At 39.7% G+C, this 21,545-nt stretch overlaps 1 protein-coding gene across 3 annotated transcripts in view; it reads right to left on the bottom strand.

Moving 5' to 3' along the window:
• Positions 1-21,545, bottom strand: part of CRAMP1 (cramped chromatin regulator homolog 1) — a 122,950-nt gene that overhangs the window by 19,489 nt on the left and 81,916 nt on the right. For all 3 annotated transcript variants that reach the window (XM_069108876.1, XM_069108869.1, XM_069108861.1), the window contains exons 7-13: positions 19,045-19,130; positions 18,260-18,383; positions 16,971-17,052; positions 14,986-16,224; positions 10,657-10,834; positions 4,692-4,873; positions 4,385-4,459 (exon numbers count right to left, since the gene is read on the bottom strand). In XM_069108876.1, the coding sequence (XP_068964977.1) occupies positions 4,385-4,459; positions 4,692-4,873; positions 10,657-10,834; positions 14,986-16,224; positions 16,971-17,052; positions 18,260-18,383; positions 19,045-19,130 (1,966 nt within the window). The remainder of the gene's footprint in view (positions 1-4,384; positions 4,460-4,691; positions 4,874-10,656; positions 10,835-14,985; positions 16,225-16,970; positions 17,053-18,259; positions 18,384-19,044; positions 19,131-21,545) is intronic.

Here is a 21,545-nt window from a genome sequence, read left to right as displayed (position 1 = left end):
TTTTTACTAGCATTTGTATTCCCAGAATTTAGCACAGTGTCAGACACATAGCAAATGCTTAATAAATGCTTGTGGACTTAACTTGTTGACTAAAATGGTTTAGACAAACAACTAACAGGACCAAAGATTTAGAGTTGAAAAGGATCTAAGAGGTCATATAAAGTCTATTTCTCTCATTTAGTAGATGAGAAAACAGGTCCTGCAAAGCTGCCCAAGTAGAAGACTAGAACCTAGGTCCTTGCAACTCCAAATTCAGCAGTCTTTCTACTTCCTCAAAATGACAGAATTGAGTGACTTCTGTCCAACAAAATATTTTGTTAAATGAAGTATGGCTCAGGAAAAATAATGCTGACTCTGAGGTCTGAGAACCAGGGTTTAATTCTTGCCTCTGATACTGCCTGAATAACTCCAGGCACGTCATTTAACATCCCTAAGCCTCAGTTTCCTGTAAAATGAGAGGGTCAGACTAGATGGACTCTGAGAACCCTATTGGGTTCTATGACCAAATGTGTTAAAAGCATTTTAAGACTAAGAGTAATTTATTTCCTGAGTATACAAGAGTTAAGCACTGCTTACCTTCAAGCTATGTCTGGCAGCCTTAAAAAAATTTTTTTGTCTTTTTGGAGGGGTGAAGGCAGGGCAATTGGGGTTAAGTGATTTGCCCAAGGTCACACGGCTAGTTTTTTGTGTTAAGTATCTGAAGTCAGATTTGAACTCAGTTCCTCCTGACTCCATCACCTAGCTGCCCCTAGCTGCCCCTAGCCTTAAAATTTTAAGGCAGAAGATCAGCAAGGAACAAAAAGGTTCTTTAATATCATTCCCTTAGAAATACTTTGCAGATGCTTTGGATGAACACAGTAGATCTATTTTATCATTTCTTCAAAGATCTGATATTACACCTGGCCGTGTAACCTTGAGCAAATTACTTAACCCCAATTCCTTAGGGGCGGCCAGGTGGCTCAGCGAGTAAGAGCACAGGACGCAGAGTCGGGATGACCTGGGATCGAATCTGGGCTCAGACACTTAGCACCCACCCAGAAATAACTGGCTGTGTAACCTTGAACAAGTTACTTAACCCCGATTGCTTTAAAAAAAAAAAAAAAAGATTTGATATTGAAATAGAATAGGGAGCCACATGAGTTTACTGAATAGTGGGGTGATATAATCTAACCTGTACTTTAGGAAAATCATTTTAGTGGCTGAATACAGGATGGACTGGAGTGAGGAGAGAACTGGAGCAGGCAGACCCACCAGCAGGCTAGCTATTGCAATAATCTAGGAATGAGGTGATTGCAGGAATGGGCGTGCATTAGAGTAATTGCAATATCAGAGGAGAGAAGGAGAAACATTCAAGAAATATTGCAGAGGTGAAATAAACAGGCTCTGGCAACCACTTGGAAATGTGGATTGAAAGACAGTGATGAGTCAAATTTTTTTTTTGCTTTTTTTTTGGAGGGCACTTGGGGTTAAGTGACTTGCCTAAGGTCAGACGGCTACTTTTTGTGTTAAGTGTATGAGACTGGATTTGAACTCAAGTCCTCCTGACTGCAGGGTTGGTGCTCTATTCACTGTGCCACCTAGCCACCCCTGAATGAGTCAAATATGATATGTACAATTAAAAGCCTAAAAAACAGGGAAGATGGTGCTACCCACTAAAGTAATAGGGGGTAGGTGGAAGGGACCTTAGGGGGAAAGGAAATGAGCTGGTTTTGATAACACCGAGTTTAAAATATCTAATGGACATCCAGTTTAAGATGTCTGAAAGGCAGCTGGAGATGAGTGATTAGAAGTCAGCAGAGTTTCCTGTAGGATAGGTAGATTTAAGAATTATCAAAGTAAGGATTAAATCCATGGGAGCTGATAAGATCACCAAGTGAAGTGGTACAGAGGGACAAGAGAAGAGTGTCCAGGACAGAACCCTGAGGGACATCTACAGCTGAAGGGCATGATCTGGAGGATGATATAGCAAAGGAGACAGAGAAGCAGTCTAATGGGTAGAACTTGGAGAGAGGGGTGTCCTGCAAACCTAGAGAGAAGAGAGTATCAAGGAAGAGAGAATAATCAACTGTGTCAAAGGATGCAGATAAGTCAAGGGGAATGAAGACAGAAAAAAGACTGGGATTGGGTTTAAAAGAAATCACAGATATCTTTGGAGAGAGCAGTTTCAGTGGAATGATGAGGTCAGAAATCAGATTAAAAGGAGTTCAGAAGGAGAGCCTTTTCAAGGAGTTTGGCTACAAAGGGCAGAAAAGACATAGGACTATAGTTAGCAGAGGTGAAAGGATCAAGGGAGGTTTTTCTGAAGAGAGGGGTCAAGGGTCTGTTTAGAGGCAGCAGAGGAATCTGTAGAGAGATAGTTAAAATAAGTGATAGAGTGGGGATGAAGACAACAATCTGTTGGAGGAATTGATAAATGGTCAAAGGATATGAACAGGCAGTTTTCAGAGAAAGAAATTAAAGATATCTATAAGCACATGAAGAAATGCTCTAAATCACTATTAATTAGAGAAATGCAAATCAAAACAACTCTGAGGTATCACATCTCACCAGTCAGATTGGCTAAGATGACAAAACAGGAAAATGACTAATGCTGGAGAGGATGTGGAAAAATTGGAATACTAATAAATTGGAATACTAATGCATTGTTGGTGGAGTTGTGAACTGATCCAACCTTTCTGGAGAGCAATCTGGAATTAAGCCCAAAGGGCTATAAATAATTTCATATCCTTTGACCCAGCAATACCACTTCTAGGGTTATATCCCAAAGAGATCATAGAAGTGGGAGATAGACCCATATGTACAAAAATATTTATAGCAGCTCTTTTTTGTGGTAGCAAAGAATTAGAAATTAAGGGGGTGCCCATCAATTGGGGAATGGCTGAACAAGTTGTGGCATATGCATGCTATGGAATACTATTGTGTTATAAGAAACGAGGAGCAGATGGACTTCATATTTACTGGAGAGGCTTATATGAACTGATGCTGAGTGAGAAGAGTAGAACCAGGAGAAATTTGTACACAATTATAGACACAACGTATGTGTGATGACCAACTTTGATAGACTGGACTCTTCTCAGCAATGCAATGACATAAGTCAGTCTCAAAAGACTCATGATGGAGAGAGATGTCTACATCCAGAGAAAGAACTAGAAGGAACTGAGTTGGTATCCAGATTGAAGCAAACTACCTGATCTTTTTCCTTTGCTTGTTTGGTTTTATTTCCTCTTTACCATTTTTCATTCCATCTGATACAATCCGTCTTTATAACCTGAGTAATGTCTAATGTGAAAGTATTTACAGATCCTATACTTGATTGTGTGCTGCTGGGGTGGGGGGAGGGGAGGGAGGGGGACAGAATGTGAAACTGGAGGAATTGTGGAACTAAATCTTGTAAACTAAAAGTAAACAAACAAATTAATAAAAAAAAAAGTCTGTTGGAGGAGACAGGATGGAATGGGATCACTAGAACAAGGAAGGGGTTAGCTTTGGTAAGGAGGAAAGATGCTTCATCATGTGAGACAAAGGTGAAGGATGAGTGGCATTAAGTACCTGAGTAATAGGAGATCAGAAAGAGGGAAGAGGAAGGAGCTCACAACAAATGGCCTTAATTTTATCTTTTTTTTTTTTTTGCTTTTTGGAGGGGGAAGGTAGAGCAATTGGGGTTAAGTGACCTGCTCAAGGTCAGGTGGCTAGTTTTTGGGTTAAGTGTCTGAGGTCAGATTTGAACTTAGGTCCTCCTGACTCTGGGGCCAGTGCTCTATTCACTGCACCACCTAGCCGCCCCCTCTCAATTTTATCTATAAAATGAAGCAAGATTCTCAGTTGGGGGGGGAGGGGCATGTGAAGTTTAAAAGGCTTAAACCATGCAAGATTTATAGAGGTATGAGAAGGTTTGGAAGAGCTGCTGTGGAAGTGGGACAGTGAGTTGATAAAGGAAGTATAGAAGGACTGCCTGGCAGCCGTGATGATACAACTGGAGCTGTATAACATAAATCTGTAGTGGATACAGTCAGAACAGTAGCATGATTTTCTACCCCTTCATTCAGCAGTACATGTACTGCTGCAGGGTAGAGTCCTTTGGGACAGATGGAAGATACCCAGCTGGCCCCTTGTTGCCCTCCTTCTCTCTGCAGAAGGGATCTTTGATTTTAGAGGTTATACTTCTAAGAAACAAGTAGGCTATTTTATATATGGAGTAACATATGGTGGTAGAGAAGGGGGCAGGTACTAATATCATTTTAAACACAGAAAAATTGAAGAACGAAAAGATCATTTACACTAGTTGAAACAATCAATCAGTGATAAAGCCAAGAAAGCAGTCTGCCCTAAATCCTAGAACTAATTTATATGACCATAGACAGGTACAATAACAAGCTCTTCTGACCTGTACCACCAATGGCTTCCGCAAGTGTCTATTTCGTAACTTCCTTGGCTTTGGCAAGAAGAAATCCGACTGCATCTGCAAAGGAAGTCATCAGATGAGAAAGAGGTGAGGTCTTTTGTCTCCCAAGAGAAACATCACTACCCAAATACCTATTCCCTCTCTCTGTGGAAATGAATCTTGATTTCGGAGATCATGCTTGGTAAGCAACAAGATCTTTACAATATCTGTGGAGTGATGTGTGAGCTCATCTCCTGCGGAGACAGATCTGGTTCAGTCACGGTTCAGATTATGCTCTTTCTGCACTTACACTGATTGTGTCAAGATGCTGTCGGAAAGTCAATTCTGCATCCTTGCTAGGTGAAAACAGCTTTCCATGTCGGCTATTGGGTGGCAAGGTTGTTGGGACTGCAAAAAGCCCCCCATCAGAATCACTGTTTCCTGTACTGGATGGCGCAGCTACCAGAAGAGGTCTTGGAGGGTTTCTCAAACCTTAAAAGAAAAAAAAATGGATGGCTTCAATTACTATTGTTAACACAGATCAGAAGTTTACAGGATCATCAACTCACAGGGGAAAGGGAGCTCAGAGGTCATTTAGTCTATGGGCCTCATTTTACAGATGAGGAAACAAGTTAAGAATGGTGAGGTGACAAAGATCAGAAAGGTAGGAAAGGAAACAGCTGGGACCTTATGGTAGTAACTATGACATCTAATCTAGTATTCTTTTGTTATGTACTGTCTTCCCTGCTAATCAAATTTTTGATTAGTGGTAGTAGTGACAAACTATGAGACTGAATCATTTTGCATGGAATTTCTATATTTTCCGATACATATAAACAACATTTCTAGTTTATCTCTCTTACTGGGGGGAGGAGGGAAGAAAGGGAGTAAGCATTTATATAATGCCCACTACATACCAAGAAATATGCTAAACATTTTATAAATACTATTGCATTTGATCCTGATAACAACTCTACAAAGTTGGTACTGCTATTATTCCCACCTTACAGCTCAGGAAACTAAGGCAAAGAGAGGGCAAGTAACTTGTCCAGGGCATGTCCAGCTCTAAGTGTCTGTCGTGAACTCAGGCATTCCTGGGGGCAGCTAGGTGGTATAGTGGATAAGAGAACTGGGCCTGGAATAGGAAAGGCCCAAGTTCAAATCCAGCCTAAGATACTCACTAGTTGTGTGACCCTGGGTAAGGCACTTAACCTGTATGCCTCGGTTTCTTCAACTGTAAGAGGGGTATAATAATATCACCTACCTTCCAGAGTTGTCATGAAGATCAAATAAGATAGCATTTGTGAAGTGCTTAGCATAGTACCCATTAGTACCGTGTTTCCCCGATAATAAGACACTGTCTTATTAATTTTTTTGGACAGAAAAACACCAGAGGGCTTATTTTCAGGGGAGGGCTTATTTTAATGAACATTGACAGCAATTTTAATAAACAGGTAAATGTGAACAAAAAAATGTACCTTTATTCAATAATGAATTCAATAAAGAACAGGATGACGCGCTCACTGCTGCAGCTCTGATTGGATGCAGCTCTGAGCGCGGCGTGCGTTTCACGGGGGGGGGGGGGGGGGGAGGCAAGCGGAAAGAACGTACCGTAATGTAGGGCGGGGGATCACCTTCACTACAGTAGCAATCTCAAAAGGGCTTATTTTCGAGGAATCTTACACAGTAAGGGGAGGGCTTATTTTCGGGATAGGTCTTATTATCAGGGAAACACAATAGGAATTATATAAGTGCCAGTTATTACTATTATTATGGTTTTATTTCTCATATTTGATCAGATAGTGCCCCTCTCTCTTTGCTAAAACACAGAAATCTCCCAAGTTAGCTATTCTGTGTTTATTTTCAGAATAGAATATGAAATGAAAGGGGACCAATTTAAAGGGTATGACTCACAGGCTATTAGAGGAAACAGACTAAGAGATGAAAGTTGTAAAATTTATCAAACACTAGCTCTATGGATAGAGCTAACAGAACTGGCATTTTAGACAGCACAATAACTGATGTTCACATATCTGTCATCTAACAAAAGGGGAAAAGAGTTTAAGAGTGAAAAAAGAGAGAAGAAACAAGTTACAATCATTAAGAGCCTCTTGCTGAGGTTCCTTAAGACCTTACAATGTCTTTGTGTCTTTCTCACAATATTTACAGACCACCTATTTTGTAAATGTTGTGCTCTCAGGATAACTAAGCACTAAAAAATTAATAAGATAGGTTTATACAGCTATCAGTCACTGGAAATGTGCACTGAATGATTTTTTATGTTGCTTGAATAATCAGGGGAAAAAATGAATAGCAACTTTAAATAACAAAAGCACTAGGAATTATTCCCTCAGTCTGTCCAGCTAAAAGTTATCCTATTTCAGGTGATTTAATTGTAACATTGTTCCTGCTTACGTTATAGTAGAAGTATAATAAAAAGATTGATTTTGGGTGGAGGTGGGAGGCACATAATATACATTACAAGTATAACGCTGGACTAATATTAAAATAATAATGAAGTAATAGCTTTGAGATTCACATAAGATGCAGCAGAAAAGTAATTCAATATTAAATCTTTTAAGAACTGACAAAATAGGGGCGGAGCCAAGATGGCAGAGTAGAAGCAGGACCTCCCTGCTGCTCCAGCTTCCACCTTCCCCAATCCATGTAAAAAGGGGACTCTAAACAAACTCTGGAGCTGCAGAACCCAAAAAATGACAGAGAGAAGCTAACCTCCTGCTGAGGACAGCAGGGCAAGCCAGCAGGAATCGGCCAGCCTGGGAGCCGAGCCCAGACCCAGCCAAGGCTTTAGCCCTAGGGCGGGCCTGACCAGCCACGGCCAGAGGGACTCCAGAACAGCAGCAGCTGTGGCTGTTTCCAGATTTATCAACACACAGATGCGAAGGACAAAGTGAGAGGTCAGTGCAGTCTGGACTTTGGGACCAGTAAGTGGGAGTGCATGGGTTTTGCCCCCCAGGGCGAGAAGCCGCTGAGGTGCCAGCACAGCTAGCCAGCGCCATGTGGCAGCTTCAGCTCCTGGCCTGCAGAATGTAGGGGAACCAAGCACCAGTCTGAGGGGTAATTGCTCTTTCTTTAACCTGCTTGGATCTGGATTGCAGTCTAGGGTGGAGGTCCTGGGGTGTGTGTCCAGCTTGCCACAGCGTGTGGAGACCTCAGAGAGGGTACCCATCTAATACCTCCGGCAACAGAGAAAACCCCAGTGTTTGGGACGAAAGCTCCCCTGTCTGGTGGCAGAGTTCTACTGTGGCAAAAAGCCCAGGGGTCAAGTGACTGAGGGGTGACATGACCAGGCAAAGGAAACAAAGCAGACAGAAGATTCCAACATTACACTCCTATTTCGGGGACAAAAAGGAGCAAAGCATGGAACAGGAGGAAGACAGTGAAGTCAGAACTCCTGCACCAAAAGCTTCAAAGGAAAATATGAGCTGGTTATAGGCCATAGAGGACCTTAAGAAGCAGATAAGAGAAGTGGAGGAAAAATTGGGAAGAGAAATGAGAACAATGCAAGAAAATTATGAAATGAGAGTCAACAGCCTGATTGAGGAAAATAACACTTTAAAAAACAGACTGACTCAAATGGCAAAAGAGGCCAAAAAGGCAATGAGGAGAAGAATGCCTTAAAAAGCCAAATTTGCCAGATGGAAAAAGAATCTCAAAAGCTCAATGAAGAGAATCATGGCTTCAGAATTAGACTGGAGCAAATGGAAGCTAATGACTTTATGAGAAATCAAGATGCTGTTAAACAGATCCAAACAAATGAAAGAACAGAAGGCAATGTGAAATATCTCATGGGAAGAACCACTGACCTGGAAAATAGATCCAGGAGAGATAATTTTAAAATTATTGGACTACCTGAAAGCCATGATCAAAGTAAGAACCTAGAAATCATCCTCCAGGAAGTTCTCAAAGAAAACTGCCCTGATGTTTTAGAATCAGAGGGCAAAATAGAGGTTGAAAGAATCCACTGATCACCTGCTGAAAAAGATCCCAAAAAGAAAACTACTAGGAATATTATAGCCAGGTTCTGGAATTCCCAAATTAAGGAGAGAATATTATAAGCAGCCAGGAAGAAACAATTTGAATATTGTGGAAACACAATCAGGATAACACAGGATCTGGCAGCTTCTACACTGAGGGATCGAAGGGCTTGGAATATGATATTCCAGAGGTTAAAGAAGCTGGGATTAAAACCAAGCGTCACCTACCCAGCAAAACTGAGTATCATGTTTCAGGGGAAAATACGGTCATTCAGTGAAATAGAGGACTTTCAAGCATTCTTGCTGAAAAAACCAGAGTTGAATAGAAAATTTGACATTCAGATACAAGAAGCAAGAGAAGCATGAGAAGGTAAACAGGGAAAAGAAATCATAAGGAACTTATCAAAGTTGAACTATTAACATTCCTACATGGAAAAACAGTCATTGTAACTTATGAAACTTTTCTCAGTAGTTGAAGGGAATAGAAATATATATATATATATATATATATATATATATGTCTATTTATGAGGGTATATGGGCATATGAATACATATGTGAATGTGTGTATATATGTTTACAGGTATACATAGATAGAGGGCACAGGACCAATTTAACAGGAAGGGATGATACTTAAAAGGTGAAATTAAGAGGTGAGAGAGGAGTATAATGAGAGGAGATGGGGAGAGACAGAATGGGGTTAACTATCTCATACAGAAGAGGCAGGGGGAAATGGTTACAATGGAGGGGAAGAATAGGAAAGCAAAAGGGAATGGGTCAACCTTATTCCCACTGAATTTGGCTTGAGGAGGGAATGAAATACACACTAAATAGGGTATCTCACCCTATAGGAGAGTAGGGGGGGAAGGGGATGAGAGGGGGGATGATGGAAATGAGGGTAGGCTGCGGGGAGGAAAGTTGGAAGCACCCACTTTTGAAAAGGGAGGGGATCAAAGTAGAGAATAGAACAAGTGGGAGGTGGGATAGGAGGGAGGGAAATACAGTCAGTCTTTTACAATATATCTATTATGTTATTGTTTTGCATTAGCCACACATGTACAACCTATGCTGAACTGCTTATCTTTGCAGTAAGGGTGGGTGACAAGGGAGGAAGGGAATGAATCTGGAATTCAAAGTTTTAAAATCAAATATTCAAATATGTATGTATGTATATATATGTATGTGTGTGTGTGTGTGTGTGTGTGTGTGTATATATATATATATACACACACACACACACATTATTATCAATACTATTTTACATGTAATTGGGAAGTAAGATATACAGGCACTGGGGCATAGAGATCCACTGGAAAAGTCGAAAGGGGTATGGGAGAAAATATGGGAGAGAGAACATTGGAGGAGGGGGATCCTGTGGGACTGCTATTTTGGGGGGGTGGGTAGGGGAAAAACAGGGAGAAATTTTGTAACTCAAAATCTGGGGGAAATGAATGATGTAAATCAGAAGTTAATATAGCATTTGGAAAAAAAAACTGACAAAATAGATTTTTCTTTATCATAATCAAGAATCATTTATTTCACAACCTGTTTGCATGTAATGCTAACCTAGGTATCATGCAAAGAAAAATATATCTAAGAAAAAGCTTATAAAAATACATTGCTTTTTTTCATATTAAGTTCAATGAAATAAATCTTTTAAAAATCTACCTAATTTATTCCCATAGTTCAATTATATAAAATGAGAGAGTTGAATTACATATCTCAGAGTTCTAAATCTATCCTATGAGTTCTGAGTACCACCAAATTAGCTTAGAGAAATATTTCTTGAGATAGAAACTCATTATCTTCTCTTCTATAAGACTGAGCTGAGGGGTAAGGCCACTAGAGTCACCACTATAGTTCAGTGTCCCTCAACTGTAATGGTTTTGGTAGGTGGCAGCTACAACTCCTCAGTTATGTGACACTTTGCATCTGCAGCTCTGCCTGGTTTCAACTCCACAGGAGAAGATGGGTACCCTCTGGTGTTTGTCATCCCCACCCTCTTCTAGCTTTCTTTTATATGTTGTCTTCCCCTATTAGATTGTAAACTCCTTGAGGGCAGGGACTGTATTCTTATTTGTATTCCCAGTGCTTGGCAGGAACAGTGCTGGACAACTAGCAGTAGCTTAATAAATATTTATTAAATTGAATTGAAAAGGAAATACTAACCTGGCTCTTGTGGGACACTTGTGAAGTATCGGGGTAAGGCAAAGGCAGGCTACGAGATTAGATGAATGACTGCTGTGGGCTGACTCCCTAGTTCCCTTAACATCTCACCTGAGGAGCTGGATGACGAGCTGGGAGAGAAGTTCTTATTGTTTCGGAGAGTGGACTGATTTCGGGCACATCGGGGACTCCGAGTACTGATGGTTATCACTTTCCCTGGGGGTGTTAGTGACTGTTCCTCTTGAGTGGGCTTCACTGAAGCCACAGAGACGGCATTAGATTCAGGAGTCTAGGAGAGAGAGGAAGGATTCAGTGCACACTCTGCACAATACAACTAAACCCAATTTGAAGTAAATGGTCTTGCTCCAAACATCATCATGAAAGCTTTATTCCCTTAACAAAGAAGCAGAGGATCAATGGCATCACAGAGACCATCTTTAACAAAAAAAGTTGGGGGTGAAGAGAGAAAAACATTAAATTAGAAGATTTCAAGAGTCGCTCTTGTATCAACATTTATTTCTTAATCACCAGATTGAGCTCTTTCAGTAGATATTAAAGAGGGCTACTTGGTTAGTACAGGACTATAAGGCCTCAAAGCACAGCCAACAGAAATAACGACTCATTTCTATAGCACTCTAAAGCTTATAAAACACTCTCTTTATACTCATCTTGCAAGGTAGTTAGTAAAAGGATCATCTCTGCTTTACAGATGAAGAAACTGAAACTGAGGTAAAGCGACTTGCCCTTGCTACTACATATTGTAAATGGCAACATGGCACAGGGGAAAGTTGCCTCTGGAGGAGGAAGAGGTCGGTGCAGATCCTGCCTATTTGTCACTTAGCTATGAGACCTCAGGAACACTGCTTAACTTCTTTAGGCCTGAGGTTCCTAATCTTAAAGGAGGGGACCAAGATAGATGACCTTTATAACCCTTTCAATTCTAAATTTATGAGCATGAGTTACAGAGTTGGAATTTGAATCCAAGTCTCCTGACGTCAAATTCAGGATCTTGTCCACTCTACTACAGATACTCCTAACAAGAAAGTTTTTAGCTGTGCTATATATATAGACCCCTGTTCTTGCTTGAACTTTAGGGTACCTCATATATATACCACCTCCTACTTGTTCTATTCTCTACTTTGATCCCGTCTCTTTTCAAAAGTGGGTGCTTCTGATTTCCCTCCCCCCAGCCTGCCCTCCCTTCCATCATCCCCCTTCTCATCCCCTTCCCCCCCCCCACTCTCCTGTAGGTTGAGATACCCAATATAACACATATGACAGAACTTATAGGTTATATTACCCAAGAAAATAAAAGGCCTTTCTCCCCTAAAAGAATTTACAAGTATGATTTCACTGCTTAACATTTTAAAACACATTAGGTAGGACATGGCAACCTGACCTACTAAACAAAAAATGTGACAAAGGATGAAACAAGGGCAATTTGCTGATTATTATATAAAGAGTTCAAACCAAAGAAAGGGAACATTAAACATTTAGTAAAATATCCAATTTTACAAAACAATTACAACTTTTCTTTACACTAGAAAAACTACCAGAAAACCTGGAGCCAGAAAATGTGAAATCTGATTCCAGAGTCACACATACATAATTTGAACCTTCAAAGCTAAACTTTGAAGCATTAGTAGATATATCCCACATCATTAGCCTCATGTCTAGAAATCCCCATTAAAAATGGGGGATGGAGAAAGAAAAATTACTTTTTGTTAAGGACCTTTATTGGTTTAAAAATAACTGATAAGGGAAAAAAGCATCCTTCACATTAAAAATTTTTTTCTAGGCCTTTATATCTGTCAAATATTATAGTTGCTTGACCACAGAAGTTAAATACAGTACATTTTCATGATCCTAAATTAAGAAAGTACGTATACTTGAATTTTCCTTTAAAATTCAATTTTTTCCCTCATGACTTCAGGATTCTATTTTTTTTTCTGCCCTAAATATACTCCTAACAATCACTCAGAAGTCCAGGGCCAGTGGAAAAGAAACAGTTGGAAGAAAAAAGAAAGGTTGATAAATGCTATAAGGATGAAGTGACATTTAAAGTAGATATTCCTAAATTTGATTTTCTAACACTCAAGGTATCTCTGCATATAACAAGTAATATATGATTTAAAAAAAATTTGAACACTTCAAATTCTGTCACAAAATTATCCTGCTTCCCCTAAAGCTCAAAACAAAATTAATTTTTGTTTACCCTAAAACAATAAACATATGCCACGTGGCATTTTGAGGAGAGGTACCATAAAGTTCAAGCAAGAACAGGGGTCAATTCCAAAAAGATTTGAGAAAGAACTGTTTTATAAATCAAGATCACTTCCAACCCCTTAGAAATTTAATATTCAAGTACAAGAAATCAACTTAACTTTTAAAATATGACTTTCAATTCCTTGTGTTTTTCTAAAGGGAGCCTTTATGAAAAAATTAATATACATTATCTTTAGACTGTCACACAGATATATTTCACAGTCTATACCTACATGTGATGGCATAGCAGCTTGAACTGATTGACAAAGAATTATAAGTGACTATTAGTAGTAAGATTAGTAAGATGTAGAAATACTAAGAAATAAAATCATGATTGTATCCTAGTCTAAAGTCCTTGGTTATACTTGAATCAAAGACCTAATTATTCTTCCTTGAATAGAAGACTTAATTTCAGTAATGGATCTTGAATCCCTGAAACCAGGATTATTAGAGATTCCCTTGTTTACAGCACCAAATTGAGAAGGAAATGTCTCCTGAAGTCAATTAAGAGAAGGATCTCTATTCATCTTAGAAAACATTAAATCCTTAGAGCAGGAAGTTCTTAATCTGGGGTCTATGAACTTCTGAATACAAGTTTAGTAATTACATATCAGTATGACTGATTTCTGTTGTAATCCTATTTTACATTTAAAAAACATTGTTCTGAGAAGGAGTCTGTAAGGTTTCACAAGTTTGTGAAAGAAGTCTATGACACACAAAAGGTAAAGATCCTCTACCTTAAAATAAGTAATCAAAAAGTACTTAAATTTCTGGAAGAAAATTTTCTCAAAGGCTGCACCTTTAGAAACATTAATTACTATTCTGTCTAAGTAAGTAAAAACCATAAACATCAACTATGGATTTTTATTTTACTGTCATGAAATTTTGTTTCACGAATACTATAACCTAAGTTGAAAATGACTCGAAGAATGAGTATGTTTGGCTTACCAGAAAGAATTCTGAATCTCTTTCCATTTTTAATGCATGTATATCAATGAATTGCATTAATAAATTACATTTATACTAATTAATGCATTGTATTATTAAATCTCCGAGACAGATTCTGGCCAAAATGCAAGGTATAGTTTTTCTTTCATAGAGGAATCTTAATGCTAAAGTGTAAACTGCTCCTGAATAACCAAAAAAATTTTGTTTTTTTATTTGGACTATCAACTAATGAGTTCTCATTATTTTACTCCCGGAAATAATGTCCTAACAAACGTTTGAAGTCTAGCAGTAGAAATACCAGCTTCCCCTTTAATTTCTTTTTAAAAAATATTTATTTATGTATTTTTAGTTTTCAACATTTAATTCCATAAGATTTTGAGTTTTAAATCCCCCCCCCCTCTCTAGATGGCATGCAATCTGATACAGGCTCTACTTCATATTAAATATATTTTTACATTAGTCATAATAAAAAGGAGAGCAAATAGCAGGCTTCCATCTGCATTCAGCCTCCAAAGTTCTTTCTCTGGATGTGGATAGCATTTTCCATCACAAGTCTTTTAGGGTTGTCTTTAAATTTATTTCTAAAGCAGTGGCGTTTTCTTAAAGGGAAGGAAGCACATTTCACTTGGGAAAGGGATCATAAAAATATTAACATAATAACTGACAGCTATGTAGCACTTTAGGCACAAGACAGTGGTACTTTTCCTAAATGTAAGTCTTGAGCTCAAGCCTGCCTGAAGAACACTGTCAATACTGTCACTAGCTTGAATTTATATTAAGATGATAGCGATAGAGATCTGAGAGACTCAATTCCTAGAGAGGCCTCATAGTAAATCAGTAGCAGAGCCAAGTCTTTGGCCACCAATTTATGGCAGCTCTAGTGATGCTTTCAGCTCCCTATTTCAAAGGGCATATCATATAGCAGACTGGAAAACAGAGTAAGTTAAAATGTGTGGTATAAATCCAAAGTATGATTAAGATAATGGTGCAGCCACAACAAACTGATATTTTACTGAATACCTAGTCCGTATCCTCTGATCTCAGCTTGCTCTCCTTTCATATGGAGCACAAAAGAATCACAAAAGTCTGCTACATAAAGAAAAACTGCTGCCCACCAGCAACAAGCACTAGCCAAACAGATTAACCTGCGTTAGAATAACTTGTATCTTAGGCAAGTGACAGAAGTATGGAACAAGCAGAGAGACACACACAAACATACACACTCACCAGTTTAGGGTTGACTTCGGTGGAAATTAGTTTTAAGAGACAGCTAAGCAGGCGCTGCTTATGAAAGGCTGCAGATGTGGAGCCAGAGCTCGGGTCCTGGGTCTCTGACTCTGGCCCCAGGACAGCCAACCAGTCATATTCTAGTTGCAGCTTGTTTGGCTTGCCCATCATGAGGTAGACTTCAGCCAGTGTAAGGCTTTCAGAGGTTTGTAGGTTCCACCCCTCCTCTCTGACCTGCTGGGCAAGCCGGCTTGGGCTCTCCTTCAGAGGCTTTGTGGCAGGCTGTCCCTGAGATGGAGGTGTAAAGGAGGAGCTCAGCTTCTCCTGGAAGTCCTCAGCAGGTGCATCAGCTAACTCCTTAGTGCAAACATCTGGTTGCAACCCCAGACCTTGGCTAATCTGAGTTTCAGCCCTAGGCTGTGTGCCGATGAGTGATGGTCCTTGACGTGTTACCAGGTCACCAGTTTCTACATTACTAGCTAGAAGAGCCTCTGGAGAGGTGGACCCACTGGGGGGAGCAGGCTCTTGCCTAGACAATCTGTCTGTACAAAAACATTTCTCTGGGATGATAAGGTCCTGGCAGGACTTCATGTACCGAGGGAATGGATCTAGGAGAGACAGCTCCTCTTCCAGGTCAGGGATCTGGCTGCAGGCACATGATACACTTCCAGGTGTGGGTACAGAAGGCTGGTCACTGACTGGCACATCTCTGCCTTCTGTAGAAGCTACCACATTGGTTTTCTCCAGGTTTCCTCCTGAGTCATGAAGCCCTGAAGACATCTTGTCCAGAGCATCTGGGCTGCTAAGGCTCAGGGCTGCCCCCTCACCGGGACCACTTTCTGGAGAGCTCTCTCCAGAACTCTGAGAAGCATCAGCGGGAGGATGGGGCATTCTCATCAATTCCACCATATTCTCACTCCTCCCACAGCCCTTGGCATCAGTGGCTCCCCGAGGATACTTCACCTGGCCCCGGGCTGTACCCTGACCACTCTGAATACCTAGGATTTGGGCAGGAGGCAGCAAATGAGAGTCCTTTGTGTTCTGTTTGCATTTGCCACTTTCCTGCCAGTGCACTGTGCAGAAAGCCTTTGAGTGAACCACTCGGGCCACCCCGGGTAAGGGTGTGAGTGTACAGTTCTCCCCAGGGAAGAGGTGCAGTGTAGCCTTCTCCCTAGAAAGCTGGGCCCTCATCTCCCCATCTCTAGAGTCCTGGAGCTGCCGAGCATCCAAAGTTTGGCGCTAAATAGACACTGTCAAGGAATTCAGCATGAAGCATGTAGCCTACTGCCCTCCCAGTCCCTCCCCAAATATGTCCTCATTCTTAAAACATGAAGGCTGGGATGATCTAAAACTAGAACTATATGATTCTAAACCACCATGCACAGACATAACTAGCTCTAAAATTCTCTGCTTCTCAGGGACAATACTATGTTACACACACAGAAGACATTTTTAAATGCTAATGGATAGTCATTTTTAGTGGTATTACCATCATCTTACTGAATTTAGATTTGTGCCTCACAATTTATGTCCTGTACAGTTACTGTTCCATGAAATAACAATGGTGGACAACCTTTCTCTTTTCTGAGCAAACTCAAACCATCTTAAGTAGTCCCTCTGGGACCAGACAACTCACATAAACTGAGCAAGTCAGATTACTGTTACCTTCCTTTAAATGAAGAAAATAACATGAATACTTAGATGATACTGCTTAAACTAGATAACAGACTCCCAAAAGATAGAGCTTGACAAAGTTCCAAGGTACAGCAGGGTGATGAAATGTGATAAAAAATAGGACCGAGCTATAAATTTTTATTATGATATTAAGCAAACACATTGTATAGCCACAATACTCTTGCCCTGACCTGAAAAATTCACCCAGAAGTAAAACTGGCAATACCACCAAACATGAGGTTGCATCTAGATTACAAAAGTAAACATGCTACCAAGCTTGGGGGGGCCTTTTCTAGTCCATAAAAGGATACAATTCGTACTTCATGTAATGCCCATTTCTGTTTTAGAAATTCAATGAGGCTAGAAACCTTTCGATGTAGTTCTACAATCATCCTACAGAGAAACCAAACAGTAAAAGGTCAAGAGCACAAAGGAAAACTCACAGAGAGGAAAGAGAAAGAGTGACTCCTGAGCTACAGCAAAAGGGATGCCCACTCTTCTATCTATCATAGCCAGGTGAGAGGGTCAAGATCACTCATCAGGCTCAAAGGTTAGAAACCAAAGAAGACTACAAAGGAACATGGATAAGGATTAGAAAAAGTGAAACAAAAGGTAAAGAAAAGTTGAACCACAATACACAGTGATTATAACTATGTAAAGAATACACAGAAGATACACTGGCAGGTAACATAAATAAGTTATATGTTTTGGATGGGAACATATGAATAAGTTAGACATTTAAAAATCTAGAGAATGAACAAGTCAGAGACCCAGAGATACATAAGTCTTGGAAAGTAAAGAGACAAGAGATTTTGTGGTGCAAAGGAAAAAAAGGCAAGAACAATGACTTGGTTAAAGAGAAGGGATTTTATATGGGTTGAGTTAGTGAGTAGGGATAAAAATGGAAAAGGAGGGAATCAATGAAAACATTAAAAATACATAGCAGAAAACAAAAAAGTTCATAAGAAAATAAAATTGGCAATTCTGTTAACCATTTTATTAAGTTTAATATACTGTTTTCAAAAAACAAACTAGGTAACAGTTCAGTTTCATACAAAATCCTCTTCTTTCTGTTTCTTGTGACAAGATTAAAACAAAAAAAAAAGCCCATTCTTTTAAAAAGTGAGAAAAAGTTGACAAACCTTTCAACTTCTAGCCCACCCACCTCCTAAATGCCATCACACCCACTTCACTACCTCCTTGTCCCTTTATAGACTTTTAATATTCTCACTGCTCCTACACCACTGAATGTGAAAGCAGTGACCTGGAACAAGACCTACAAAAGAAAACCTTATCTTACCTCAGCTTTGAATCTCCTCCAGCACCCAGTGTTCTGAACACAGTAAATGGTTAATAATTACTTGTTGTATTAGCTCACTATCATTTCTTACCTGAGGCTAGAGTGTAGAAGGGTACCAATTTTCAGAAAAGGATAGGTAGCAGTAAATGGCATACACTTTTTTCTCTCACTATCACTTGAAATTCTGACCACATCTTTTAATTAAGGGCATCACAGAAAGATAAATGTAAAAAAGCAAAGAAATGACCTTGCCCTCTGCTCCTTGGAAAGGAAAAGAGCTACTTAATCAGTGTAAACTACCTGAGGCGTGGGTTTTGGGCAAGACTCTGTACCCGAGCCCAGGCATGGTTGTTTCGTGGTTGCAATTCCACAGGAACTTTCAGAGGAAGCCTCACTGGCTTCTGATCTTCCTCATCACTGAGACCTGTGTAATATGAAAAGACCATGAAAATGCCAGCATTAAACAAACCTCAATACACAAATCTTATGATGGTGAATGGGGTCAAAGACAAGAATTTTTTGCACACAACTATACAGCTGGTAGGGAAGAAAAAGAAAGGTACCTCAAAAGGTTCTGTGTTGACTCTCATTTTGCTGCTCAGATATTTTCAAGGGCACAGGCATACCACATCCCAGAGGGGGATATGTTTTAAGAGTCAGAGATAGGGGATGAAGACAGGTTAGTTTAGGGGCACCTTACAGAAAGGATCTTTACACTGATAGTGATTGATCAAGTCACAGTATGATTGATCAAGTCACAGTATTACTGGAGTTTTTAAATTAACTTCACTGCCTTGTTGGGCAAGCAAGAATGGGTGGATTTTTAAGGCCAAGAAGAGCTCCTGACTTTCAAGGTCAGAATTTAAAATAGGGGCAAATTTAAAGCAGTTTCAGCAGTCTTGTAAGGGAGACACAGATAACCAGCAGCAATCGTCTCTCCGCTCTTCACTTTTCACGTTAGCCCCATAATTAGAGCAACAAAAGCATAGTTCTCTGTGAATCCACAATAACTACTGAACTGTACCTGTGAGAGGCAGCAGTGAACATGCAGTAAATAAAAGAACTTGGCCTAGACTTTTACCTACCATCTGGGTCACAGAGTTTCTTCAGGGCCCTGCACATTGGAGCTTTGATTCGAAGATTTCTCCCTTTGTAACGAACAGTTGTGGCCCTGTGTATATAAATTTTTAAAGCAACATTTCAAGATATATAAACTGCATGAAAAAAAGATAACAAAGCAAATGTCCAAAGACTGCAGAATAGTTAAACAAATTATGGTACATGAGGGTAATTATATTATTGAATATCACTGAACTGACAGATATGATGAATAAGAAATTCAGAACATGGGAAGATGCCTATGAATTGCAACAGAGAGAAGCAGATAGAATCTGGAAAATAACATACCTAACAACTACAACAAAGTAAATCAAAATAACAACAGAAAACACTCAAGGCTGTGCAACCAAGCTTGCTCCCACAGAGAAGGGAAAATGCACATCCCTCCCTTCCTTGAAGAGATCAGGCAATATAGAACACTGAATATGCTAAGACTGAGCTGATATATTGGCTTGTTTTTTTGAAATGTTTCTTTTCTTTGTTACAGCATTGTCTCTGAATAGAGGAATGAATGGGAAGGGATATATCTGGAAATGAAAGTTACATTTTTAAAAAGATCAATAAAAGTTTGAAGATAAATTCCTTGTTACTCCTAATAGACAAACTAGGCAAGGCAGCAGAGCACAATAGGACAGCATGATGGATCTGGAGTCAAGATGATCTGGGTTTTACATTCCTCAAGTGTTCTAGGTAAAGTCCCTTCAACCTTCTGTTTGCCCATGTGTAAAATAAGAGGTTCAAACACACAAAACCTAGAACGTCTCTTCCAGATCCCTATCCGGGATACTATGATGTGTGAAAAGGCTCAGCTTGGGATTGAGTTAGTGGAAGAGGTGTTAAGTCATTTCACACTTCAACAGTACCTTCAGCTGCCTCAGCCCCTCTGGAAGCCTGGGAGCAGCACAAGCAACTCCTCCTAAAGCCTCTATTGAAAGAGGATTCCAAAGCCCATCCAACTCTTCATTTCCTCCAAGCTGCACCCCTTAAGTTCTATTCCATCATCATAGTGACCCCCAATGCCTTTCAGTTTGTTTTTCTGTGTTTTCTTCCCCCCATAGGCTTTAAAAACCCTTGGGGGCCAGGGACTGTCTTTTTCTTTTTTGTATCCCCAAAGCTAAGCACAGTGCCAAAGGACATACTATGTGCTTAATAAATGTGTATCATATTGTAAACAAAACCTAAGATTCTGAACAATTTAACATGTACCCTAAAAGGTAGATAATGGCGATTCACCTATGAATTATAAGAGAATTGTATCTAGAATTTGTAGTCAGCAAGGAACAGTGATGCTTGCTTGTAATCCCTGCTACTGAAGAGGCTGAGGTCGGCAGATCTCTTGAATTTTTGAGTTCTGAGAAGCAAAGGGCTAACCTGATTGAGTATTCATAGTAAGTTGGGCATAGAAGAAGGGGGGAAGGTGTTAAATTAAGACTGCTCAAGGAGGGGCAAAGCAGCTCAGTCTAGAAAAAGAACATGTCAAAGCCTCTGTGTCCGTTAGTAGTAGGACCAGGCCCATGAGCAACTTTTAGCTCAGGAAAAGACAGGAAGAGTAGGTCTCCATCCCCACCCTAAATTTTGTACTCAGAAAGGGAACGCTTTTCTCCCAAAAGAAATGCCAGTTTGTGATGGAGGCTCTGTTCCATCACCTGTTCTGAAGTATAGGGTTTAAGACGCCTAATGGCAAGGCTGAAATAAGCAGGATATGCACAAACCTAATGGAATCAAAAGAAAACCATCTTAGTCATATAAAATATAAAGCAGCGGTGTTATGATACTCCCAAGATTTAGGGGGAAAAAAGCTGAGGAATTAAAAAAAAATTCTAATCCATGATTCTAACTCAGTATCTGTCTAAAGATTCAAGCCCACAAGACAGTGAGAAGGACTGGAGTGTCACCTAAAATCTTCAATTACTGCATCTGCAAATGCAAATCAGGAAGAAAGTTCCCTAGAGACATTCTATTACAACCTGGATATTTTATAGTTTGAAGAAACAGTCTTTGAAGTCCCAAGAAGAAAAATGTAGTAGCTACAAGTCCAATACAATCAATGAGCATTTAAATTAACCAACAAATCATTACTGAACATTTATTAAATGAAAAGAACAGATCTAAATAGTCTGGGGGTGTATAATCATCAAGTACAACAGTCCTTAAATAATTTAAAATGCAGTTAGAAATACATACAACTTAAAAAGAAGTCATATTTCGTTGTTCAGTCATTTCAGTTGTGTCCCTATATTGGGATATTCTTGGCAAAGATGCTGCAGTGATTTGCCATTTCCTTCTTCAGCTCATTTGACAAATGAGGAAAATAAGGCAAACAGGGTTGTGACTTGCCTAAGGTCACACAGCTATTAATATGTGAGGTCAGATTTGAACTCAAAAATAGGAGTCTTCCTGACTCCAGGCCCAGCATTCTAGCCACTGCACCATCTAGTTGCCCTTATGTTATTAATTGTAAGCATCA

Source organism: Petaurus breviceps, unplaced genomic scaffold, assembly GCF_028583685.1.
Source record: "Petaurus breviceps papuanus isolate PSGF00001 unplaced genomic scaffold, PetGlider_PUasm1.0 138, whole genome shotgun sequence".
In the NCBI taxonomy this organism is placed as follows: Eukaryota; Metazoa; Chordata; class Mammalia; order Diprotodontia; family Petauridae; genus Petaurus; species Petaurus breviceps.
Note: the sequence above shows the minus strand (reverse complement) of the source record. Positions and strands in the feature narration are given on the sequence as shown.